The sequence below is a fragment of the Aphelocoma coerulescens genome, chromosome 8, assembly GCF_041296385.1.
Source record: "Aphelocoma coerulescens isolate FSJ_1873_10779 chromosome 8, UR_Acoe_1.0, whole genome shotgun sequence".
Taxonomy (NCBI): Eukaryota; Metazoa; Chordata; class Aves; order Passeriformes; family Corvidae; genus Aphelocoma; species Aphelocoma coerulescens.
Window position 1 is genome coordinate 28,481,331 of NC_091022.1, and position 23,829 is coordinate 28,505,159.

The 23,829-nt window shown below is 58.3% G+C and overlaps 3 protein-coding genes and 1 non-coding gene across 6 annotated transcripts; all 4 read left to right on the top strand.

Annotated features, from left to right (window-relative positions):
- Positions 1-3,056: 3,056 nt before the first annotated feature.
- On the top strand, positions 3,057-10,160 carry TMEM61 (transmembrane protein 61). 3 transcript variants are annotated; one of them, XM_069023482.1, is made up of 3 exons: positions 3,057-3,124; positions 6,522-6,929; positions 9,043-10,160. In XM_069023482.1, exons 2-3 carry the CDS (start codon positions 6,583-6,585, stop codon positions 9,386-9,388), a joined length of 693 nt encoding a protein of 230 aa, XP_068879583.1. In that variant the 5' UTR covers positions 3,057-3,124; positions 6,522-6,582; the 3' UTR covers positions 9,389-10,160. The 3 variants fall into 3 exon arrangements, with proteins under 3 accessions (XP_068879583.1, XP_068879582.1, XP_068879584.1); XM_069023481.1 differs by having other exon boundaries at positions 3,070-3,124; positions 6,471-6,929; XM_069023483.1 differs by lacking the exon at positions 3,057-3,124 and adding an exon at positions 3,332-3,539.
- Positions 10,161-10,797: 637 nt separating this feature from the next.
- Positions 10,798-14,558, top strand: BSND (barttin CLCNK type accessory subunit beta). Its single transcript, XM_069022709.1, has 4 exons — positions 10,798-11,087; positions 12,125-12,204; positions 12,553-12,795; positions 13,545-14,558. Exons 1-4 carry the CDS (start codon positions 10,911-10,913, stop codon positions 13,819-13,821), a joined length of 777 nt encoding a protein of 258 aa, XP_068878810.1. The 5' UTR covers positions 10,798-10,910; the 3' UTR covers positions 13,822-14,558.
- Positions 14,559-16,204: 1,646 nt separating this feature from the next.
- On the top strand, positions 16,205-16,275 carry TRNAG-CCC (transfer RNA glycine (anticodon CCC)). Its single transcript has one exon. It is a non-coding gene; the product is annotated as a tRNA-Gly (tRNA).
- Positions 16,276-17,937: 1,662 nt separating this feature from the next.
- On the top strand, positions 17,938-23,323 carry PCSK9 (proprotein convertase subtilisin/kexin type 9). The gene is made up of 12 exons (XM_069023485.1): positions 17,938-18,376; positions 18,457-18,642; positions 18,742-18,865; positions 19,061-19,194; positions 19,544-19,685; positions 19,761-19,957; positions 20,076-20,259; positions 20,541-20,711; positions 21,180-21,328; positions 21,432-21,597; positions 21,846-22,027; positions 22,288-23,323. Exons 1-12 carry the CDS (start codon positions 18,239-18,241, stop codon positions 22,453-22,455), a joined length of 1,941 nt encoding a protein of 646 aa, XP_068879586.1. The 5' UTR covers positions 17,938-18,238; the 3' UTR covers positions 22,456-23,323.
- Positions 23,324-23,829: the final 506 nt, after the last annotated feature.

Genomic DNA, 23,829 nt, shown 5'->3' on the forward strand with positions numbered 1-23,829 from the left:
TTTACAGGCTGCTGGCTGGGACATCATTGCAGACATCAAGCAAATATTTAAGCTTTAATACACTCAGAGGATTTGGGTCCCGTGGCCTGCTAGATGATGGACATAGCTAGTGCAGGAACCACTTCAGAAACTGATCTTAGACAACTTTGTACACCTCTTGCTCTTCTGTTAGAATTCAAACTCAGTAAAAGCCATTTGAACTAAATAATAAAATATATTACAAAGTACATATTATGGTACAAAAAGGACTTTGGCAGTCAATAAAGTCTCAGGGCGAAACCACAGCTGTCTGCAGAAGGAGTACTTCTAAGTGAACTAGCCAAAAAAACAGACGCCACTTTGTGGTCAGGGGGATGATCCCCTTTCACATCCAAATGCTTGGCCTTTCGTGCTGGAGAGCACAAAGGAGTGCTTCCAAACCCTCAGCTGCCCATGCAGCAGAACCACCACAGAGAGATTCGTGTCAAGCTGCAGGTTCAACCCCAAAGGACACCGGTGAATGTTGCATCATGTGAAGACGTAGGACAAATATTTTCAAAGCCTGGGTTTGCTGACTGGATTAAGTAGGAGTGCCTGAGCCAGTACATCAACCAGCACAACTAATCAGGCATTTTAAGAAGATGCAAATTAAGGCAAAGATAAACATCAGGAGGTTTCTCCTTTGCTTTACACGTGTTGGATGCAGGAACTCTCTCCCATCTGCACATCCTCGTGGCTACGTGCTGCAGCCCCTTATCAGCCTGGTAGGCTGCACTCACTCCTGCTGTGCCCAGTGGCCCATGCTAAGGGAAACACGAGGTGGGCCAGGCCCTGGGAATGGCTTCTCTATGGATCTGGACAACATGGACGCCTTATGCCTGCAGAGAAATGACCCCTGAAGCCACATCAGTGCCCTTTAGTGACTCTGTCACAGGGGGCATGACCAGAGGTGCTTGCTGGGGGCAGCTGGGCATGGGGAGAGGAGTGTCCTGTGTGCCAAATCACTGATGGACACCTGTGGCCTGGCCCAGGTCCCACAAACAAGGTTTCTGGCAGGGAGCCTGTGCTCTGGACTTGGTGCATCCAAATTCATTTTTGACTTGGTGCTCTTGGTATCACCCCCCTGTTGTGACAGGGCAGAGGGTCCATGCATCTGCACACACACCCCTACTGGAAAAGCTGACTTTATTTATCTTGATTATACAGTGAAATGCACTATTTTACATGTGATTTGCTGCAGCAGCAAAATTAGGTGAACAGTGAATCAAAAAGCAGCACTTTTTTTGTGCCAGCAGCATTGCTCAGGCTCAGCATCCTTACCTGGGGGAGGCAATTACTGGAACAATCTCTTTCCCCGTTCCTCCTTTGTTCTTGTTCCTGCAGGGGCTGTAACTGTCTTTTATATCTCCTTGTTTTCTCCACTGCAGTTTCACCATACATGGGATGTTTTACATATTTTCCACAGATATTCTGTCTTTATTCTGGAAAAGCCCTTTCCCTGTGCTCTGTGTTGCAGCACCTTGTCCACCAGCAGGAAAGTTCTCGGAGAGGGAAAATGCAGTTTGGCCAAGGTGCTGCTAAGCAGACAGAGGTGCTGGTAGCACTCAGCACTTCCAGCCTCTCCTTTGGGGTGGAGTATTTGGCATGGGTTTGTGGCTGCCTGTAGGCCAGACCTCTGGGGAAGGCAGAAGGTTGTGGATGGTTATGGGGCTTAAAAACCAGTGTGCTGGCACAAAGCCACCTCGCTCTGCAGCCCTGTGCTGGGAATAGCATGGAGCTGTGCACTAACGCCACCTTGAAGTGCTTCAGATGCTGTTTGAATCAAATTTCAGTTAAATACAATATCTGATCAGGTAACGAGCAGAAAAAGTTATATTATTGTCCCTCAACAGGGTAACTCCTGATTCACAGTGCCCCTACATCATTGGGTGCTGGCCTTGGGGGCTCCTGCCCCATGCTCCTCTCTGAGGGAGACCCACCCTGCTACAAGGCCACTCCTGTGTGAGCCAGCCTTCCATGTGCCTCGGTTTGCCATTTGTAAAACTCCACAGTGTCTGCTGTAAACCTGCATGTTCTCAGCTTGGCTGAGTGGCTTCTAAGCCACTATTCCACAGCGGGGCTATGCATCAGCCCCTGCAGCCTGTGCAGGTAAACCTTGAGCTGCTTTCGAGCTGGTGAGGTGAGGAGCTCCAAGCAGTGCAGGAACAGCAGCCCAGGGTATCCATAGAAATGGCTCTGCCTGTCAGTGATGCTCAGCTGTAGCCCGAGAGCCGTGTGGTGGATCTGTGGATGTGTGAGATGCACAGCCATAGCACAGCACGGTACGGCAGCTCTTGATCAAATCTCCCTCCAGCTCCGTGATGAGGAGTCGTGCCTCAATCCAGATGCTGTCATACTGACCATCCTGAAACGCAGATCAGAGCACCTTCAGCTTGTTTAATATCCAGGTGTCCTGGGTGCTGCAGGATAATGGTTTTAAACTAAAAAATTATATTAGCTATTGGACCCCGACAAGCTATAAAGAAAAAAGTTTTTTTTCCAATGAGGCTGATGAAACACTGGCACGGGCTGCCCAGAGAGGTTGTGGATGCCCCATTCCCAGAAAAATCCAAGGCCAGGTGAGATGGGGCTCTGAGCAGCCTGATCTAGTTGAAGATATCCCCGCTGGTTGCAGGGGAGTTGGACTACATGGCCCTTAAATGGTCCCTCCAAACCCAAACCGTTCTGATTCCGTGAACGAGGGCAAGGGACAATATCAGCGTTTGACAGAGAGCTGAGGAGAACTAAAGTGGTCACAAAGCAAGGCTGGGACAGAGACCCTCCTGTGCTGCAGCATGGCTGTCCCACGCACGGGACAGCGGTGATGTCTCCAGGGCAGGGGTGTCCCAGCCGCGGGGGACCCCTCAGGGGCCCTGCATCCCGAACTGCCGGGAGCGCCGCGCCCCGACGGGACGGACCGGGAGCAGGAGCGCGCTGCGGGGAGCCGGGAGCCGCCCGCCCGCCCGCCGGGCTGTGCCGTGCCGGGAGGGAGCGCCGGTCCCTGCCCGCCCCGAGCCGCCGCCGCCCCCCGCCCGCCCCCGGCCCCGCCCGCCCCGCGGGCCGGGCTCGGCGGAGCCGCTCGGCCGGAGCGGGGCTGCCGGCGGCGGTGAGTACGCGGCGGGGCCGGGGCGGCGGGGGGACACGGGCACCCCCCGGCTGGGCGCTGTGCCGGGCGGGACAGGGGCTGTGCCGGGGGACAGCCCCCCGCGGGCGCCGCCGGGGACGTGGGGCTCAGGCATCGCCCCGAAGCCTGGCTGAGGGGAGACATGTGCTCTCCTCTGTCCGCACCTGCCTCGGCAGGCTGAGCACGCCGGAGTTCTTGGATGTTCTTCCCAGGCATCACTGTTACTTTGCTTTGAATGGGAACCAAACCCTCACCGATAACTATCACAACAAAATAGCAAATTCGGATAAAGGCAGGAAGGGATCTCCCTAAAGACATGCTCACGCTTTGGTGCATCTCTCCCCGGCGTTCTTCTTCTGTGATTAAAGGTCTCCAGCCCCGCTTGGAAGGACGGTCTGTGAGTGCCGTGGAGGGACGGGTGTGGAGGTGGATTTCTGCTTGATGGCGGTGGGAGAGGTTCAAAACTCTTTTCTTTTCTCGTGTTGCTTGAAAAGAGCGTTTTTCTGAGTAATGCTTAGTAGACCCTATGAATCACCATCTGCATAACTTTATATGGGGGCTGCTATTCTCAGCATTTCACTGGAACTATGTAAAACAATCAGCATTCGTATCTGTTTGTACGTGCAACGTGCAAATCTATTCCCTGGAAAACTATTTCAGAGCAGGTCAAAGGAGGAGACAGAGCAGAGCAAAATGTCAGGGTGGCTCGGAGCGTGGAGAAGGGTGGGAGCCGGCAGCTGCCGTGGTCGGATGGGCAGCCCCTCCGTGAAAACTTGTGCTGGGAATGCTCATGGGCAGGGAGAGCTGCTGTGCAGATGCTGAGTGCCCCGGGAGCGGCGCCGAGAGAGGCTCCGGGAGCAGGGACGCGGGTCCTGCTCCAGCCTCGCACATCTCTCCTTGCCTCTGCTCCTTCAGACTTTCCTTCCAGCGGTTGGTGTGCTGAGAAAACACCGTGGGTCTTTCAGAGAGGCTCAGGAGAGCTGTGCCAGGCCGAGAGGGGGCTTGGCAAGGGGACGGTGCGGTGGCAATGTCACCCAGCGGTGGCAATGTCACCCAGCGCGGCGGAGCTGCCCCCGCACAGGCGCTGCGGGAGCACGTGCGGGGAGGCTGGGGGAGCTTTCAGCCCGCTGGATTTGTCAAGAGAGAAGAGTTTATTCTCTCGAGCTGTCAATCCATCATCTCCCAGAGGCTTCTCCACCTTCCCTCTGCCTCCCCCTCATTGCCAGAGCTCCCAGATGTGCTCAGTGCTGGAGGCTGCAAAATTCCCCGTGCCCAGGCAGGGGAATCACAGCGTCTCCTAAATCTGACCAGGGAATTCAGAGCATCTCCCAAAGCTCACCAGTCTGACCCTAGAATGAGGAGAGTGTTGATTGCAGGAGTTGAACATTTCAACTCTTGATGCTGGTTCAATCCAGGATTTCGGTTTGGAGTGACCTGACATTTCCATGCAGTGCGATTGAGAGCTTTGCTGTAGGGGCTTTTTTGGGTGAATTTTTTTTTTTTCTCCAAACAATATTGGCTGAATTTTTTCTGTGAAAATGCATTGCTATCCAAAGGAGCTGCATTCACAGGTCAGTGGGGTCCTTGCACTTTCCTGAGCATCTCCTGCTGCAAGGCAGCCTGAGTCCAGCTCTTCTGTTGTGTCCTGCCCACATTCAGTGATGGTTTGGGGATGCTGATCCCTGATGGCATCTAATACCATGTCCAACAGCCCCTTCTCCATCTCAGCTCAGCCAAGCCCCTGCCATTCAGGAGGGAGCATCCAGACATGCCCCCCATTACAGAGGGAAGCTCTGCCTTTTCTCAGCCCAGGAGCATGACCTCCTTCCCAGCAGGTGGCCACTGGTCACCATGAGCCTGGACAGCAATTTGGGCTTGTGACCCTGGGACAAGCCTGGAGTGAGCTGTTGGGGCTCGCAGTCCTGCAGCTTTCCTAAATCCCGCTTCTCATCAGATTCCTTCATTAAATGTCAATTAGATCAGATAGTGTTTCTTTCACTACAAGGTAATTTGGCTTTCCATTTAGTCGGCCCATCTGATAAATAATGGCTTGAAATAACGTAATTCCACCTGACCTTGATGACACCAAGTCCATGCTGGACTTCTGCTCCCTGCCCAGCTCTGGGTCTGCACTTCCAGATCTCAGGGTACAATTTAAGACCCCTGTGGAGGAGATGAACCCTGCCTGGAGGAGCGGAGACCAAAGCCACCACATTATCTTCGTGTTACTGACACACAGGCAGAGTGATGAAGGCAGAGGTGACAGCTGAATGTGGGTCGTCCATCTGTCCACCCACCTCTGCTTGAGCTCCTCCTCTGTCCTGGCCATCCTTCACGTGCAGGTTCTCCACTGGCACTTGCCACCACGCGAAACCTTCACAGTGGAGTCACCCAGGTCTGAATCTGTCTGGGAGTGTTGGTGCTTAACTCCCACATGGGCCAAAGCTTTTTGTCCACTGAGAAGTGGGAGCTGAACCTGCATCTTCTTGCTGGGCAGTGAGCAGGGCCAGGGGGGACATGGTGGGACCTCTCTGCCCCCTTGGTTAGTTGGGAGCTGGGGATGCAAAAGCTGAGGGAGCAGATGCTTGCTGTTTGCTGGAGAAAGTCATGGGGACTGAGATCAGAAACCAGTTCCCCCTCCCCAAGTTTTCCAGCACCAGGGAAGCACGGTTGCTCTCTACATGTGACATTTAGCTGAGAGGAGCCACCCAGCAGAAACATGCAGCACTAGCTCATCTGTTTGGTTATCAAACCAACCCAGACCACCCTGATAGGGCAGGTGAAAGTGGTGATAACACCTTCGGGGTCGGTCTTGACAGAAGAACTTGAGAAGGTCTGCACTGGAGCTGACCCAGGGGAGCAAGATTTTGTGTGCCAAACCTCATGTGGATGAAGATTGAGCAGATTTTTCCAATGCCATCAGTTCTGGAGGAGAAAACAGGCACACTGATAGTTTGGAAGTGACGACATCTTAAATTTATGTCCCTCTCTCTGACCTCTTCCATAAGTCATGCTTTGAAAACCCAGCTGGCATTCCTCCCAGTTTGGGAGGAAGTCTGGAATAAAACCCAAGAGAAGAGCTGTGAAAGCGCCCGGAGCTGGGGTGTCCATCCTGCCTTTGTGGGAGTGCTATGTGATTCCTTGAAAATCAGGATGTTCTTATGAGGCTGTTGGGAAGTTTATGGGTCTAACCTGGTGCTGACTTTGCTCTTCCCAAGGGCTTCCCATCTGAGATGGTGGAAATGTCCCTTCTGATGGTCAGTAATAATGGCTAAAGAGGCTGCAACCCCAGGAGAGGTTCTAACTCAGTCATTTTCTCCTCTGGCAGGTCTTCCATGACTTTCTCCTGCTCAAACCTGGCCCCCCTCTTGTCTTACAGGACGTGGGGTCTCTCATGCTTTGCCTCACTCTTCTCCCCTCCTAAAACCTCCATCTGAAGGATGGCAGCCGCCTCTTTCCGCTACGGCCTGACCATCACGGGGGCCGTGCTGCTGGTGACAGGGACACTGTGCTTTGCCTGGTGGAGCGATGGGGAGGTGGGCTCCGGCAGCGGGGCTCGCCTCCTGCCTCCCCGGGAAGCCGAAGCTGTTCCCAGCTCCTCCTCCTCCAGCGCCCTGCTCCGCTCCGTCAGCTTCTTCTGCTGCGGCATCGGTGGCATCCTCCTCATCTTCGGCCTCCTCTGGTCCGTCAAGGCCAACGCCAGGGTGGTGTCCCGGCGCTACCAGTACCATTTCCCCAGGGACCTGCAGTACTTCACGGCGGAGCCTCCGGAGAAGTGGAACTGCAGGTGGGAGCCACGTCCCTGCCAGAGCTTGGGTGGGCAGAGGTGGAGGGTGGGCTTGGCTGTCCCTGAGCCTAAACCTGTTCCCAGCCTTGCTCGCTGGTGAACTCACAGGAGCAGCAGCACTGCTCAGTGCTGTCCTGCTGCTCCCCGAGCAGATGCTCCTACTCATTAATGTCACCCCGAGCCCCCGCAGTCCTCTCCCTGCCCACCCCCTCTGTGCCCACGCTGGCTGTGCCCGTGGCCAGCTCGGCTGCATCCAGCTCTCCTCGCCCTGCAGGGCCATCACGTGCCGAGGGACAAATCTCCTTAGCAGGGCCACCAAGCAGAAGAATGCATTGGTTTTCTGGCAGAAGGTTTGGATGTGGGGGTGGGGAGAGGTCACTCAGAGCTCCAGTCGTGGTCTCCCAGGTCTGCAATGCTCTGTAAGATGAAGGTGTTTATAACATCTTTAAGGGAAGCAAAATCTTTCTTACGAGGGAGTTAAATGAAAAAAAAAAAAAAGGAATAATAATCCTTGGAATGGCAACAAGATAGGAATGTAGGCAGAGGGTCATTTATGAAGCCAATTGTAGGGTATGGAAAGACTCCTTGCCCTGCCCTGAGCTCCTCTGCTGCTTTTTGGGTTCCCTGAATCTTCCAGTGTGAGCCTGAGATTTATTCCCACTTCTTGATTTAAAAGTTTTTTGATCAAAAGGGTTTTTTTTTTTTCCAGGGACTGCTATGGAAGCAGAGCCAGCCAGCCCTTCCCAGTGCTGCTTTGTGGGGTCACAGCAAAGATCTTGGCTCCAGCATAAATTGGGCTCTGGGGAAAAGCAGCACTAAAAGAAACTCTTAAGAACATTAAACCATAAAAACACAGTTGGAGTGGGAGGCACGTTCCTGGTTCTCCAGGGGTTTCAGTGCCCATCTGGATATCTGTGAGCTTGTGAGCCAGTGTGGGTATCTGGGGGGAGGCTCCTTGTCCCAGGGAGGGACTTTGCTGTGCCCCTGTGGGGAATGTCCCCTTCCCTGAGCTCCCAGCTCCCATGCTGGGTGGGATGTAGCACTGCTGGTGCTGCAGCAGCTCCTCCAGCCCCAGCAAAGCATCCTGTGCTGGGATAAATCCCCCTCTATCCCTCTAAGGCAGCATTCCTGTGCAAGCTGAGGCTGTTTGGCAAAATCCCTGGCGCAGAAACCCAGGGCAGCCTGTCTGGGACAGGGATCTGCCAAGTTCAGCATGGAGGCATCCCTGTGGAGCACATGGCTTTTCCTTTGGACCAGCTGTGCCCTCCCATGCCTGCTGCCTCCCCAGCACACAGGGCTGGGTTTCACCTGCAATGATGAGTTGCTTTCACAGCATTCCCAGCTTTGGGACTGCGCCGTTCCGTAGGGTGCCAAGCAGGGCCATGTGCAGGGCAAAGGTTGTCCGGAGGTTTTCGCTGTACACAAGTTGTGTTTGCTCAGCAAAGCTCTGCTGGAAGTGGCACTAGGCTTGGCCAGTGCAGGGAGGGCTCTGGCTGGCATGGGAGTGGTGTTTGACCACAGTGACCTGGGGTGCCCGGTGCTTGTCCAGGTTCTTGTGCCAAACTGCTCCCTCAGCTGTCAGCAGCCTCTGCTCTTCTGGGGTGAATTAGGGGTTAGGCATGATGAGGATGCACTTTTGCCTGTGGGACCCTCTTGCAAGACCTCCGTGGATGGCTCTGCGCCCTCATGATGCCAGGAAGCAGCTGACATGGTCACCCCTTGACCCTGAGCATGCAAAACCTGCCCATGTGCTGTCCCCAGCACAGATGTTAATCATGCTCAAGGACTGGGGCTGATGGGGTGTTGGGATGCTCCAGCTGATGGATGCTGAGATGCTGCAGTTGGCGGGACACTCAGATAGCTTTGGGTGACAGAGTACAGGAATCCTACAGTTGACAAGTGCTGGGGTGCTCCAGTTATTGGGTGCTGGGGTGATCCAGTTGTTGGGTGCTGGGATGCTCTGGGTGATGGGATGTTGGCATGGCTGTGGTTGATGAGTGTTGGGATGCTCCAGTTGGGTGCTGGGATGCTCCAGTTGGATGCCGGGATGCTCCAGCTGGGTGCTGGGATGTTGACGGTGTGCACTGCTGGATTTTTCCCTCTTCCCTCGCAGCACCTGGGACTCCAGCGCCATCCCCACCTATGAAGAAGCCCTGAGCTGCAGACCTGCCCACGGCGCCCCGGCCTACGTGCAGCCGCCGGGGAGGAAGGAGGAGCTCACGCCGCCCCTGTACCGCTACCTGGAGGAGGACGAGGGCTGGCAGGGCGGCCGCCGGCGCAGCTCCTCCGACAGCGCCTTGTTCCGCCCCAGCCCGTCCTGGCTGGACGCGCCGCAGCCCGAGGAGCCGCAGGCAACGCCTCCCCCCAGCTATGAGAACATCAGCGTCCGGGGGTCTGAGCTGGGGCAGCCCGGGCCGGGACTCTGCGGGTGGCTGCCCAGTCCCTCAGCTTTAAACTGAGCCTCTTCCCTTGTGGGGGTGAGAGGAGGGTGGGCGAGGAGTGGGAAGGGTCAGCCTGGCTTTCCTGGCTTTCCGAGCGATGGGTCTGGCGCTGTTGGGATTGTGGGTCCTGCGGGGGATGTGTTCGGAGCGTCGGGGGTAACTGGCATGTTTGAAAGCTTTCATATTTTTAATAAAGCCACTGCTGGTTTCAGAGGCTTTGCATTCCCTGCTCTGGCCTGCCCTGGGGAGTCAGGCCGGGGGCTGCCCACTCAGTGTCGAAAGCTGCAGCAAAGAGCGAGGAATCCGGCCAGAGAAAGCCCAGCTCCGTCTGCACCATTCGCTTCTCTGCCTTTGCAATGCCCCTTCCAGCCCTGTCTCCATCCCTTCCACCTTGCTTCCCTAAATCCTGACTTCCCACGCCTCACATCATGTGGTGTCAGAGATGCTCAGTGGGTCGTGCCTGTGGTCAGAGCATCCAAGCGCACTTGGCATTTCAGGCAGCCTCCTGTAAAAGCCATCCCGAGTGGCACAGCCCCCTCCCTCCCTGCCCTCCGCGGATGGCTGTGCAGCCTTGCCCAGAGGAAAGGCCAGCTGTGGCAGGGGCTGCTGCCAGTTCCCGCATCCCACCAAAGTAAAGGGCTGCCCCGGGCCCCCTGCAGCCCTGCAGGGCTGCACAGCGGCTGAGGAGCCACAGCCACGTCTAAGATTCTGTTTATAGTATAATTATTTGTCATAAGCCAGGTGTATCAAGGGAATAAAACAAGGGAATAAATCAAGGAAATAAAACAAACATTGTCTGGCTGTCGGATGTGTGGTGGGAAGGTGACACCTTTAAACACCCCAGCTCCGAATTAAGTGAAAACAGGGCATAGGGATACTCTGTCTTCATTCCCCCTGGGTGGACCAACCTCAGTCCATCCTTTTCTGGCTTTAGTCCCCCCTTCACAGCCCACTTGCCACCCAGTGAGGCAGCCTTAGCACTCGGCCACAGCAAGACAGGGTCTGTTCCAAACCCACTGGCCTCCAAAAAGACCCCAGAGCACTCTCTCTTTTCCTGTCGCAGCCCCACAGCCCCTGAGAACATGCTGGGCCCTGGCATCCCCCTTATCTGGGGCTCTGCCAGCTCTGATTTATGACCAAGTCCAGCTCCAGTGCCCAGGGCTGGGAAAATCCCAACAGGACCAGCTGATCTCTGGGTCCCCACCTCTGCAGCCGTGCTCCCCTCTCCCTTCCTGTCCCTTCCCCGGGTGTGGGGTCCGGCTGAGTGTGCCTGCAGGGAAGGTTACCCGGACACGTGCCAGGCGGCTCCACTGGAGTGTGAACGGCGGGTCAGTGTTTGCATTCATTACAAACCCATTAAAAACTGGCTGGCTCAGCCCTGGGCAGGACCAGCTCAACGTGCAGCTGATCCTCAGCTCCTGGCAGCCTCCAGAGAGAGAAACCACTCCTTGCCTCACCCTGCAGGTGTGCTCAGCAGGCAGCAGCCGCAGGTGAACGGGCTTCCCGGCACCTCTCCTCCTGCCTCTCCCACTCGGAGCCCATGGCAGAGGAGAAGACTTTCCGCTACGGGTTCATCATCTTGGGGTTCTTCCTGGTGATGACGGGGATGTTCATCATGAGTGTGGAAAAGCCCCACATCTACATCACCTTCTGCGTCCTGGGCGTCCTGCTCGTAGCCGTGGGCATCACCTGGAGCATGTGCCAGTGCTACCCAAAGGTAGGATCCATCCCGCTGCTGAGCACTCTGGGGGGCTCGAGGGCTCAGCTGGGTTTGGGGGGCTTTGGCTGCTGTGGATGTGTAGCCTCAGGCTGTGCCTCAGCTTCCCCAGGAGAAGCCAACTGCAGCAATCTGGAGGGGGAATTGTTGGTTTGGGAAGCTTGTGCCCTGCTGATGCCTGCAGGATGTGGCCACTCTCCGTCACCCCCTGCACAGCCTTGACTTCGCTTTCAAACCGGCAGCAGGGAATAATCCCAAGGAAGTAAACCTGTGTTTATCTCTCCCATGGCACCCTTTCCTTGGGGTCTGGGGCTTGGAAGGCTCCCAGGACTTCCAAGAAGGGACTGTTGTGGCCATGGAGGTTGGAGGGCCCCAGCCCCCCGAGCCCAGCCCTCACTTGCCAGTCTTCTTGGCAGAGGGCACTGCCAGCACAGAGGGCAGCCACGCGCCCTTGCCCTGGGAAACGGGTCTGGCAGAAAAGGGTTTTTTTCCAAGGAGAGGGCATCTGTAGGACTGATCTGGGCACTGCTGGATGGCCTGTCAACAACTTGGCTGCCCTCCAAAATGTGGGGGAGTGACCTCAGGGCCTGGGAGCAGCTGGGACCTCTGAAAGCAGCTGTGTTCTCTGGGACTGGGGTGAAGCAGAAACCAGCTCCCCTCACGGCTGAGCTCAGTCCCGGCTAGGAGGGAGATGTGGCTTTGCCACTGTGCTCGAGGCTCAAGGATGGGAAACCCTCGATGTTGTCCCTGACCACTGAGCTCCCGTGTGGGCCTTGGGGCTCCCTCTGGGCTTGAGGCCATGTGTGACGCCACAGGGGGAAAGGCACTGAGAGCAGGGCTGGGCTGGATTCATTCAGGGCTGGGCTGGATTCATTCATTCCTTACTGATTTCCCTCAAAAAAGCTATTTCCAAGCAAAACATCCAAATATGGTAGGAAAACACCCTAAACCCAGCTGAAGGGACACTCCAGCCCTTTTCCCCTATGAGGGCTGAGGGTCCCTGTGATGCCCAGGCTCTGCCCTTCTTTTCCCCCCAGATAACGTTCATCCCTGCGGACCTCGAGGCCAAGCAGTTCCTGGACCACAAACCCATGATGCTGTCGCAGAAGGAAACCCGGTGGGTCCCACAGTGGTGTGATGTGTGTGCCCTGAGGGCAGGGCCTGAGACTGGGGACAACTGCACTGATTGCAGCACAAAATGCCAAGCAGGGATCAGGGTGGGAGAGGCAAGGGCTGCCTGAGCCCCCCCGAGGCTGAGCTTGAGTGATGCTGGGGGATGCAGAGCATCCAGTGATGTTCCTGTAGGCATCTCCTGGCTCTGCTGCTGGTGTGGGCAGTGATGTGGCCTTGGTGGCCTCTAAAGCCACTTCCTCTGGTGATGGAGCCCTGTGTGCCTGTGCTTGAGCATCTCCCAGCTCCATGAGGTCCAGGACTGCTCAGCACCCTGTTATCCCTTTGCCTGCAGCTTGATTGCCCCCTGCCCCAACCAAGAGGCCACCAGCACCTACGAGACGAGCCTGCCGTCCTATGACCAGATCCAGAGGCAGGTGGTCAGCTCAGCTCCACTCCCACCCATGGCCCAGTCCAGATTCCGCAGCTGCTCCCAGTCAGCCGTGCAGGCCAAAGCAGAGGTCCACCGGGAGCTGGGGGGTGCTGGAGACCCCCTCCAAGAGCTGGGACCTCGGCTGGAAACAGCAGAAGGCAGCTGGTATGTGATGCCTGTGGGGTTGGGGTGGCACTGGTGGCATGTGGGGTGAAAAGGGGAGGGGGGCAGACCCCCAGTATTGGGGGAGGGAGAGGGGGCAGAGAGGTCTTTGCTGCTCTCACAGCACTGAGCCAGCCCCCAGACCCTTGGCCCCACTGGAGCCTGGATGGTGCCTCATCCCACGAGGAGTCTCTGAACCAAATTATTTCCCAGGAGGAAATGGAGATGGCCTTTGGTTGTAATTTGCATTTTGCTTTTATTTAATTTTATCAGTATAAACAGTGTCCCTCACCAGAATAACCCCAAAGTTTCTGATCAGACTTTGATAGAAATGAGATGCCCAGAACGTGACCCTCAAACCAGGTGCCACATGTGATGCCCAAGCATTGGTTTGGGAGGTCCCAAAGGGCTCTCCATGTGATGGGGATTACTGTGCAGGCTCGGGGCATAGGACTTGGGCACCTGCCAAAATGTACCTACAGCTGGGACGGGTGCACTGCTTTCCCCTCAGGATGCAGGAAACGCAAAGACAGCCACTACTTCATCCCATGGGCAGCAGGAACCTGGCAGGCAGGTGTCCCCATAAAGGCAGGCACCAGGGGCTGGGATAGGGACATCCCAGGGCGCTCCAGCCACCCAGCAAGGGGACTGGTGATGCTGGGATGCTGCCTGAGCAGCGCTCCCGCAGCCCCCGGCTCCGGGGGAACCGCAGCTCCGGCCCAGCCGTGTTTGGTGTAACCCTGTCCCCGCAGCCCCGCCCGGCCAGCCCCGGGGGATGCTCCGCTGGCATCCCTGCTGGAGGAGATGGACACGCCATCGCTGGAGGGCTCCGTGCCCGGCAGCCCCACGCCACAGAGCCGGACCCTGCCCTCCGCCGCCCGCTCCCCGAGCAGCTCCCCGGCGGGGGGAGAGCACCCCGGATCCCCCCGGAAAGGCCCTGGGGAGCAGGATGACCTCTACTACGGGCTCCAGGAGGAGCCGGATGCTCTGCTCAAGGACAGCGACCGCCTTTTTGAGCCTGAAAACTGATTTCCCCGAGGGAATGGCCACTTGGCATGGGCTCCTCTCGTGGAGGGGACACACAGGTCACAGCCTGGAGGGAAGGGGGCTGTCCCCGAAAGTGCAGTGGCCCCGGGTTCCTGCCTGTGCCTGTGCCATGCTGCACCCCTTGTGCACACCCAGCCACTCAGGAGACTGTTACTCCCCCAAAACCGAAAGGGGAACTGCCACCTCCCTAGTTCCACAGCATAGGGACAAGGCTTCCTTGCTGGGGCCCTTCGGGTGGGCACAGAGAAGCTGGGCTGGGCAGGATCTGGGCTAAATACTGTTCTTGGGAAGGGATAGGATTGACTGTGCTGCTTGGAGCAGGATCAGGTTTGGGTAGGTAAAGATGTGCTCAACGCAGGTGGGTTTTATGAGGCAGAGATGTCCTCAAAGTCTTTTTCCCACTTATCCAAGCTCTGCAGAAATTAAAATCCAATCCTGAGTCTCCTGCAGCAGGCAGCCTTCCTATCTCCAGGCTGGGAGAGGGGTGATGGAGGTGACAGACCATGCTGTCCCCTATCTCCTGCACAAGGACCAGCTTCCAGGACCCTTGGGGGCAGAGGGAGGAGGACTCAGCTGAGCCAAACCCCTGGTGATGGCACTTGAGGTGGTGGCTTTGGACACTGTCTGCTGGGTCAGTGCCAACAGCTGCAGGTGGGTTTGCACACTGTCACTCACTGTCCCCAAACTTTCTGTGAATAATAAATGTTTGTTCCAAACCACGTGGATGGACCTCAGCCGGGTTTGTCACCACCACAGGGACAACACAGGGGCTCTCCACAGCCTGTCTCCAGCACACAGAGATGGCAGCACAGGTGGGAGCCACAGCCTTTGGCTGCCTGGGACAGCAGGGATCTGAGAGGCTGAGCCTCCCCTGGGGCAGCTGGGTCTGGATCAAAGCATCAGTGGATCCAGCAGCATGGGGATGCCGAGAGTCCCTTGCTCTGCTTTTGGAAAGATGGGCTGGATGCTGCCTGTGCCTGGCATGGCCCCAGGAGGCTTGGGAGCACGTCTGCTGGCAGAGGAGAACTTCAGCAAATTCCATAGGATCACAGAGCTGAGTTGGAAAGGAGCTTAAAAATCCTGCAGTTCCAACTGCCCAAGCGCAGAAGTGGGGGAAAGCTCTCCTCCAGCACCTCCGGGGGATGGAGCACGAGAGCCCTGGAAGGATGTTCCCATGTTCCCCCTGCCACCCAGGGAGTGCTGTGCTGGTACAGTGCAGGATGTGCAAGAAAAGGCTGTACCTGAGGTGTCACACCCCTGTGACACCCCTGCTGGTGTTCCTGCACCCCCCGCTCACCTTGGTGTCCCCAAAGCAGCCTTTGGTGACAGGGAGCACCTACACACTCAGGGTGTTTATGGCCAGCAGGAGGGTGGGGAATGAAGGCTCAGTGTTGGCTAAACATTGCCACAGGATTGCGAGAGGCTCTCCAGGAGGAAGCATTACCAGATTGATTACACGTACTCCTGCCTGTCCTTCCCTGTGCAGGGGAGAGTGGTGGCTCTGGGAATGCTGTTCAGATAGGGCCATGTCTCACTGAGTTTCAGAGGGTGCCCGGGGCAGGATGTCACTCTGTGTCCCTGCTCCTGTGGAGTGTGGGAGTCTGGTAGAGATGCAAAATTTTTTACCTAAAGAACCACTGAATGTTTGGGCTGGAAGGATCATCTTGTTCTGAGCCCCCTGCCATGGGCAGGGACACTTTCCACTAGACCAGGTTGCTCCAAGCCCTGTCCTTCCTGGCCTTGAATATTTCCAGTGTGGGACATCCACAGCTTCCCTGGGAAAACTGTGCCAGGGGCTTCACAGTCCAAAGTCCCTCTCAGCTCTCCTGTAGTCTCTGTGCTGGAAGGGGCTCTAAGGTGTCTCTGGAGCCTTCTCTTCTCCAGGCTGAACACTCTCCCAGCCTTTCTCACAGAAGAGGTTCCTACCTCAAGGCTTGGTACTCCCTCCCACTTCCGACAAAAGAAATCTGTTTTTCAGAAGTATTTCTCCAGGCAGGGGCAGGGGAGGGGGTTGACACGGGGCCTCCACCCTGTCCCCCACGGAACCCTTCGCGCAGCTGGATGCGCATCCCGCCATCCCCGGCACAGCATCCTTGAGCCGGAGGACTCTGCTCCCGCGCCGGCCGAGGTTAAACATTGTGGGAATCGGGACATTCCTGCATGGCATTAAACACTGCGAGCAGCCCCGGCTCTGGCTCAGCTTATGCAGCAGGGGGGGACCGCCCGCCCGCCGCCCACGCGTGTGACCCTCCCGCGGGGACCCCGCGGCCGGGAGCCGATGGACGGGGAAGGGCCGGCGGTGCCGCCCGCGTGGGACGGGGTCACGGCCGAGCCTTGCCGGCCCGCGGGGGGAGGCGACACCAGCGCACCAGTGGTGTAGTGGTATCATGCAAGATTCCCATTCTTGCGACCCGGGTTCGATTCCCGGCTGGTGCAGCGCGGCGCTTCTTCCTTAAGGAGCAGGATTCCCACACAGGCGAGGGTCTCCCATGAAGTCTGTGAGGAGTTTATTTTTATCAGCGCACCCGGCCCTCTGCCCGCACGGCCCGGAGCCCCACCTCTGCCCCCGGATGGGCGGCAGCAGGGATTTAGGAACCCTTCCCCCTTGGTGAGGTCGTGTCCGACGCCTCCTCTGCTCTCTCATTCCTCCCCCCTCGAGAGAAACCCCCCCTTTCCACAGACACAGACGCCGGAGGCCCCCTGGGGTGCTGGGACCGAATCAGATCTCTTCTGTACAAAGCGCAAATTTGGGGTTATTTGTGGATAATCTGTCCATTAAAAAAATAACCTTTCTGCAGATATCCGCTCCCGGAGAGAGCTCCAGAGCGAGGCATCTCTCACACTTCCTGCTGAGAAGCTGGGGCCAGATGTTGATGTCAGGACCTCAGTGGGTTCCTCAGCACGTGGAGCTGGGGGGAACTGTGCCACCCCCTCCTCTTTGAGCTCCTTCCATCCTTCCCTGGGACACAGCTTGTCCCCTGTGCAAAAACGAAGGGAGCGACTGCAGGAGGAGGGAGACTGTCCCCCTTGAGATGGGGTCCCCCCGTGCTCAGCTGTCCCGGAAGCCTCCTGAGGACCCAATGGTGCGTTGTGGGACGTAGCGGCACTGAAGAAGCTGAGCCAAAAATCAGGAGTGAGACTTGTCCCCATGATCAGTGTCCTGAACACCGACCCCTTCCAGTGTCAGCTCTCTGCAGCAGAGTGGGTGACAAGCGGGGTCTGGTGTCCCTCCAGTTACTCAAACCAGAGTTCAGGCACCCACTTGAGGTCTCAGTAAAAAATCAGCATGGTCCATACAAGCTGTTCACATCCGTATTAAACACACACATCCATATAAGCCATGCACATCATTACAAAACATTATACACGCCTGTATGAAACATTGATGTCTGTGCAGACCATACACATAATTATAAAACATGTTCCTACGTAGAACATTTATGTGCATACAGACCACACACATCCATATAAAACAGATACATGCATACAAACCACACACACAATTATAACACGTACACCCATGTGAAATGCATGTTCGTACAAACCGTGCACATCCGTACAAAACACACGCATCCATATAAAACATGTGCGTCCATATAAACCCATATAACCTCTGAGGAGCTTGTAAATAACCAGCCAAAACATAAATATATTCCTGGTTTCCTGAAAAGCCGGGAGCAGGGACGGGGTCTGCCAAAGGTCACTGGGGGGATGTGGGGCAGTGTGGGATCCCGATGCTGCGGGAGGGCAGAGGTGGGAAGCGGCGTGGAGACCTGCCGGAAAGCGCCGATATCATCCCGCAAAAAAGAGCATTTGCGATGTGTGACGACTCTGTAAAAAATGCCCAAACAGGATTAGAGGATTTCACGGGAATTTATTCGTGGAGCGAGGCAGTAGGAGGCACATTAAAGCTTTCAGCCCTTTCTGCAAACAGTCCTTGAGCGGCTGCGCTTTGCTCGCCAGAGCCCCCAGCGATCCGCCGGGACTCGGGGTGAGCAGCGGCCCCATTTGCCCTCTCCCCGCGGCCCCACCGCCCCGCGCCCCCTCCCGCGGCCCCGTTAATGCTTAACCCGCCCGGCTGGGCCCGTGGGGCCGGCGGCCGTGGCGTGATCTCCGCCCCGCCGCGCTGAGCCCCGGCCCGACGGGCAGAGCCGCGGCCGCCGCCGCGCTCCGGGACCTGCGCGGGTGCGCTCCGGGACCTGCGCGGGTGCGCTCCGCGGGTGCGCACCGATCCCTCGGTTCCGCTCCAGCTCCCCGGCCCCGCTCCAGCCCTTCGGCTCCGCTCCGGCCCCTCGGCCCCGCGGGTGCGCTCCGGCCCCTCGGCGGTCGCGCAGGGGGTCCCCGCGGCGCTGAGGGTCCCGGCGGCTCCCGGCGCTGCCCGTCGGGGCACGGGTGCGGGATGTCCCCGCGGGCGCTGGGGCTGGCGGTGGTGCTGGCGCTGGCGGAGTTGATTCTGGCCCCGGGGGCGGTCGAGGAGGGGGAAGCCGCCGTCGGGGCTGCCCCGCCGGGACCCGCTGCTTTCCATCGCGCCGCCAAGGTGAGGAGGGTGGGGTGGGGGGACGGCCACGCTCCTGTGTGCGTTCCTCGAGCCCCAGCCCGGTGCTTGTGTCCCCGCAGGCGTCGTGGCGGCTGCCCGGGCGCTACGTGGTGATGCTGCGGGCGGGCAGCGAGGCCGAGGTGCGAGGCACTGCCCGGCGGCTGCAGGCCCGGGCGGCTCGGCGGGGACACCTGGCAGAGCTGCTGCACGTCTTCCACCTCCTGCCAGCCTTCCTGGTGAGGATGAGCAGCGACGTCCTGGACACGGTACGTGGAGTGGAGGACAGCAGGGTCGTGGCAGGGGACAGCAGCTGCGGTGGGCACTGGTGGGCAGTGCCAAACCGGAGCTTTGGGTCCTCCCCGCAGGCGCTGAAGCTGCCGCACGTGAAGTACATTGAGGAGGATGCCTATGTCTTTGCCCAGAGCATTCCTTGGAACCTGGGCAGGATCGTGCCGCCACAGCCCGGCTCAGGCGCCTACAGCCCTCCCAGTAAGCGCTGCGGTGTGTGAGGGGGGCAACCCTGTGGAGAAGAGTTGGGTCCCCTCCCCTCCCCTTTACTTGAGGGATGGGAATATTACTCTGCCCCATGGTGCTACGGGTCTGGAGCTGCACTTTGGGAGCATCCCAGGTGGCCTGTGCTGACCGTGGTGGTGGTTGCATTACCCCTGGATGCATCCCTGGCAGATAAAGGTGACCTGGTGGAGATTTACCTGCTGGACACCAGCGTGCAGAGCACCCACCGGGAGATCGAGGGAAGGGTGACTGTGACTGGCTTTGAGAGCATCCCCGAGGAGGATGGCACCCACTTCCACAGGCAGGTGAGCTCCGAGGTGCTACATGCTGCATCCTGGCCAGACCATCCTCCTGCATCCATCATACCCTGGGCAGGCTTGTGGGGCTTTCCAGGGCAAGGGAAACACTTGGCCTGGGGCAAAATGCTGGGCAGGACGGGCAACAGGAGCTGTGGTTCTGGGGGATATTGGGACCCTCAAGGTGGTCTGTTTCGAGATAGGGCAGGGCTTCTTTCCAGGAAAGCATTCTAGGGTGGCATGGGTGTGTGTCAGGTAAGAGGGAATCAAGGTGGGAAGGGGTGGGAAGGTTGTTGTGGGATTGCAAACCTGCTTTGGTGCAATGGGCTGGGGCATGAAACTGTGGTGCCTGTGCCAGGCCAGCAAGTGTGACAGCCACGGCACGCACGTGGCCGGGGTGCTGAGCGGGCGCGACGCCGGCGTGGCCACGGGCGCCAACATCCGCAGCCTCCGCGTGCTGAACTGCCAGGGGAAGGGCACCGTCAGCGGGACCCTCATGGGTGAGTGACCCCACGCCCCGGAGAGGAGCAGGATCCCTCCCGGGGCCTCCTGCGATAGTGTCTTGTCCCTCCCAGCCCTGGAGTTCATCCAGAGGACGCTGGAGGCCCAGCCCTCCGCGCCGCTGGTGGTGGTGCTGCCCTTGGCCGGCGCCCGCAGCCCCGCGCTCAACGCGGGCTGCCGGCGGATGGCGCGGATGGGAGCGGTGGTGGTGGCAGCTGCCGGCAACTACAAGGACGATGCCTGCTTGTACTCGCCTGCTTCCGAGCCAGAGGTACGGGTTGTGGGGGTCCCCTGAGGCTTGGGTGCCACCTCGTCCCGCCAGCTCCGGGTCAGCCGCGTGGGCTGGGGCTGGGCGTGCCATCCCGCCCGTGCTCCCCTGTCACTGGCAGGTCATCACGGTCGGTGCCACCGACAGCGAGGACCAGCCTGCCTCAATCGGCACCCTGGGCACCAACTTTGGCCGCTGCGTGGACCTGTTTGCCCCGGGGGACGACATCATCGGCGCCTCCAGCGACTGCAGCACGTGTTTCACAGCGCAGAGCGGGACGTCGCAGGCGGCCGCACATGTGGCAGGCGAGCTGCGCTTTGAGGGGCAGGGAGGGCTGGCCCTGCACTTGCTGGTGCTGGCACAGGGCTTCAGGCGCGCCTCAACTGGGGGCATTTTTGTGTGCCATGATGCATGGCTTTGGTCTGCCTCACTCGGGTGCTGCAGCCTGCACAGCTGGCTGGGCGTGTGGGCGGTGGGCGGCAGAGACGCCTTCTCCGCTGTCCCTGGAGTTGTGCTGCCCATGGGAGCGGTGTGTAGGTGGCTGTGTCCCCTCTGGTTCTCACTGCAGCCTCCCGGGCTCTTGCAGGCATCGCTGCCGTGTTGCTCAGCGCCGAGCCCCAGCTGAGCCTCGCCGAGCTCCGGCAGCGCCTCCTGCGCTTCTCCGCCAAGAACGCCGTGGACACAGCGCGGCTCCCAGAGGAGCAGCGGCTCCAGACACCCAACAGCGTGGCTGGGCTGCCCCCCCGGCTGGGAGCAGGTAAGGACCTCGCTGCCTGCTGGGCCCCAGGCCGAGCTCTGTCCTTCGCAGGGAAGAAGTGCCGGGGTGAAAGCACGGTGTGCAGGCAGAGAAAGCCCCCCGAGCTGTGCCGGGGACGGCTGAGCCTGGGTGCAGCCGTTTGCATGGATGGGGGGCGATGGAGCCTGGTCGGTGCCTTGGGCGATGGGTATCACTGTGGGTGTCCCTGTGGGTGTCACTGTGGGTGTCACTCTGGGTGTCCCTGTGGGTGTCACTGTGGGTGTCCCTGTGGGTGTCACTGGTGTCCCTGTGGGTGTCACTGTGGGTGTCCCTGTGGGTGTCCCTGTGGGTGTCACTGGTGTCCCTGTGGGTGTCCCTGTGGGTGTCCCTGTGGGTGTCACTCTGGGTGTCCCTGTGGGTGTCCCTGTGGGTGTCACTGTGGGTGTCCCTGTGGGTGCCCCCCGTCGCTGACCCCCGGCCCGGTTGCAGACCAGCAGCTGCTCTGCCGCTCGGTGTGGTCGGCGCGCTCAGGGCTCGCCCCGCACGCCACGGCCGTGGCTCGCTGCGCCAGCACCGAGGAGATGCTCAGCTGCTCCAGCTTCTCCCGCAGCGGCAGCCGGCTGGGGGAGCACGTGGAGGTGAGCAGAGCGTGCCGAGGCAGAGGTGCTGCCCCTGGAGTGCCCGCTGGCCTCGGAGGGGGGTCCCCAGCCCCTCCGTGACGCGGTGCTGCCCCATCCCCAGGACAAGGACGGGCAGAAGCAGTGCGTGGCTCACAGCACTTTCCGGGGCCGGGGTGTTTATGCCATCGCCCGGTGCTGCACGTGGCCCAGGGCTGAGTGCCGGATCAATGCCAGCTCCCCGGCGGCCGAAGGGGCCGAGTGCTCCCCACGGGACCGTGTGCTGACTGGTAACACCCAACACACCCGGTTACAGACCTCTGAGACTGATGAACAAGGGGGTTTCTTCCAGAAAAACTCTGGGATCTGGGGGTAAAAGGGTGGGTGTGGGTGCTGGGGTGGCAGGGAAGGGGTACATGTGCTGTGTGCATGAAGGGGGGAAGGTTCAGGGGTCCCTTGGGACATCCCTTGGCACCAGTGTGTGCCCTGGGATGCTGCCATGGCTGCCCCTTGCCAACATCCCCTCTCCCCCGGGCAGGGTGCAGTTTCCACTCCCCATCCGTGGTGCTGGGTGCCGGTGGCAGGCCCGTGGCGGGGCTGGGGAGGGGGCCCAGTCGCTGTGCCAGCAGGACAGAGGCGATGGCACACGCCGTGTGCTGCCCCACTGCCAGCCTCGAGTGCCGGCTGAAGGAGCACATGGCCCCGGGATCCCAGGAGAAGGTAGGAACGGGCCACGCTCCTCCCCCATGGTGTTGTCCTTGTCTCTGCCTGTCCCTCTGCCACCCTGATGGGTTTTGGTTCGGCTTCAGCCCACTGTGACTGTCCCAACCCCAGCTTTCATTGGTGTCCCCACCTGTAATGGGACACGCCATCCAGCTGGGTGACACCACTCACATCACCCTGAGCTGTGGGGACATGAGGGATGGGCAGGGCCCTGGCCTTTTGCTGACCCACGGACAATGACCTCTCCTGCCTGTTAGGTGTCGGTGTCCTGTGATGATGGCTGGACGCTGACGGGCTGTAACGCCCTTTCCCAGAGCCCTGGCTCCATGGGAGCCTACGCCGTGGACAATTCCTGCGTGGCAGCCGCTGTCCCTGGCAGCAGCTCGGCCGTGGCCATCGCCATTTGCTGCCGGAGCCGGCACTAGGGGTGGCCTGAGCCAGGCAGGAGGTTCCTGTGGCACAGCAGGGATGGATGCTTTGCTGGACCAGTGTGTCCCTGGCTCACTGCATTTCCAGGGCTTCCAGCACAATCCACACCCCAAAATGTGGCTGGTGATGACCTCCAGGCTTTGCTGCTGTGCTGGTGGGGGATGAACTCATCTCGGCGCACACAGCGGGGTCAGGATCTGGGGCGAGCATCCAGGGTGGCTCTGCAAGAGCTCTCCAAGCACCCCCCATGCAGCTGGAGCCCTGTCCCATTGCTGGAGTCATCCCAGAATCCTTTCCCTGCCATGCACTGGCTCTTCCTATAAATGCCTTGACTGAACCAGCTATTGTCACCCAGCATAGGACAAATCCACCACCTTTTTAGAGGAAAAAGTATTGTGAGGATTGCTCCTTCCTTTCCTGGTTAGTTGCTCATTAGTTGCCAGCTAATGCTGCTTAGCACCTGGAAAATCCTAGTTTAGCCATTTTTGGGCAGTTTTATAATTGCCTAATCATATTCCTGGGAGAATTCTTTACTTCTGAGTCAAGTGTAAGGGCTGTAGTTTAAACAGCCTGCTGGTTAATTAGATTTTTATCTGCATTGCAACAGTCAGCTACTGCTTTGTTAGTGCTTTTTTTGTTGTTAAGTCAAAGTTAATGATCTGCTGGTGTTATGTGTTAACAGTTTCGGGTCTTCCCAAGACACATAGAGCTGTAGGAGGCTGTAATTCCTTTAAAAAAACAGAATGAAGAAAAGGCTTTCATAGCACCTTAGTTTTTACATTTGTACCTTAAATATTCATTTGGAATTTTATAAATAAACATTTTTAAAATTTCTTTCTAAAATAAAGTTCATAATTACCTGTGCTCTTGTGGTCCATTGTCTTGCTTCATAGACATCCTCCCTGAGGAACTGGTCTGGAAGAGGGAAGGGGGACCCATCCAGCAGGGATTCTGCTCTCCCAAAGAGCTCTGCTTTGTTAGGGAGCAGCCACAGGCCCCCAGCTTGGATCTGATCCCTGCCTGGGGTCCAAGGTGCTCCTGGATGACCACTGGCACCTTTGGAGGTCAGCACAGACAGCACAGGCACCCTTGCCCAGAGCTGGGCTGTGCTCTGGGACTGTGTTGTCCACACACATGTGAGACCAGAAGTTTGTTTTAACAACAGTGGTGCAGGGCAAGAGCTTCCAGTTATGGAAACAAACATCATCCAGCTTTGGGGAATGTGCCCTTGAACTCGTGTTGCTGTTGTTCCTTCACTTGGGAAGCATTGGAGTCCCCAGGAAGGAGACAAAGCTTGGCTCAGAGAGATGCCGACAGCAGGGAAAGGCTGAAAAGCACCAGAAGCCACCAAAGCTGGGTCTCAGTTTTCT

Coding starts and splice junctions, on each gene's coding strand:
- TMEM61 (XM_069023482.1), top strand. CDS start 6,583: ATGGCAGCCGCCTCTTTCCGCTACGGCCTGACCATCACGGGGGCCGTG. Junction 6,930..9,042: donor CCGGAGAAGTGGAACTGCAG/GTGGGAGCCACG, acceptor CTTCCCTCGCAG/CACCTGGGACTCCAGCGCCA.
- BSND (XM_069022709.1), top strand. CDS start 10,911: ATGGCAGAGGAGAAGACTTTCCGCTACGGGTTCATCATCTTGGGGTTC. Junction 11,088..12,124: donor TGTGCCAGTGCTACCCAAAG/GTAGGATCCATC, acceptor TTTTCCCCCCAG/ATAACGTTCATCCCTGCGGA. Junction 12,796..13,544: donor GAAACAGCAGAAGGCAGCTG/GTATGTGATGCC, acceptor CTGTCCCCGCAG/CCCCGCCCGGCCAGCCCCGG.
- PCSK9 (XM_069023485.1), top strand. CDS start 18,239: ATGTCCCCGCGGGCGCTGGGGCTGGCGGTGGTGCTGGCGCTGGCGGAG. Junction 18,643..18,741: donor GCAGCGACGTCCTGGACACG/GTACGTGGAGTG, acceptor TCCTCCCCGCAG/GCGCTGAAGCTGCCGCACGT. Junction 21,329..21,431: donor GGCTGGGGGAGCACGTGGAG/GTGAGCAGAGCG, acceptor CCCCATCCCCAG/GACAAGGACGGGCAGAAGCA.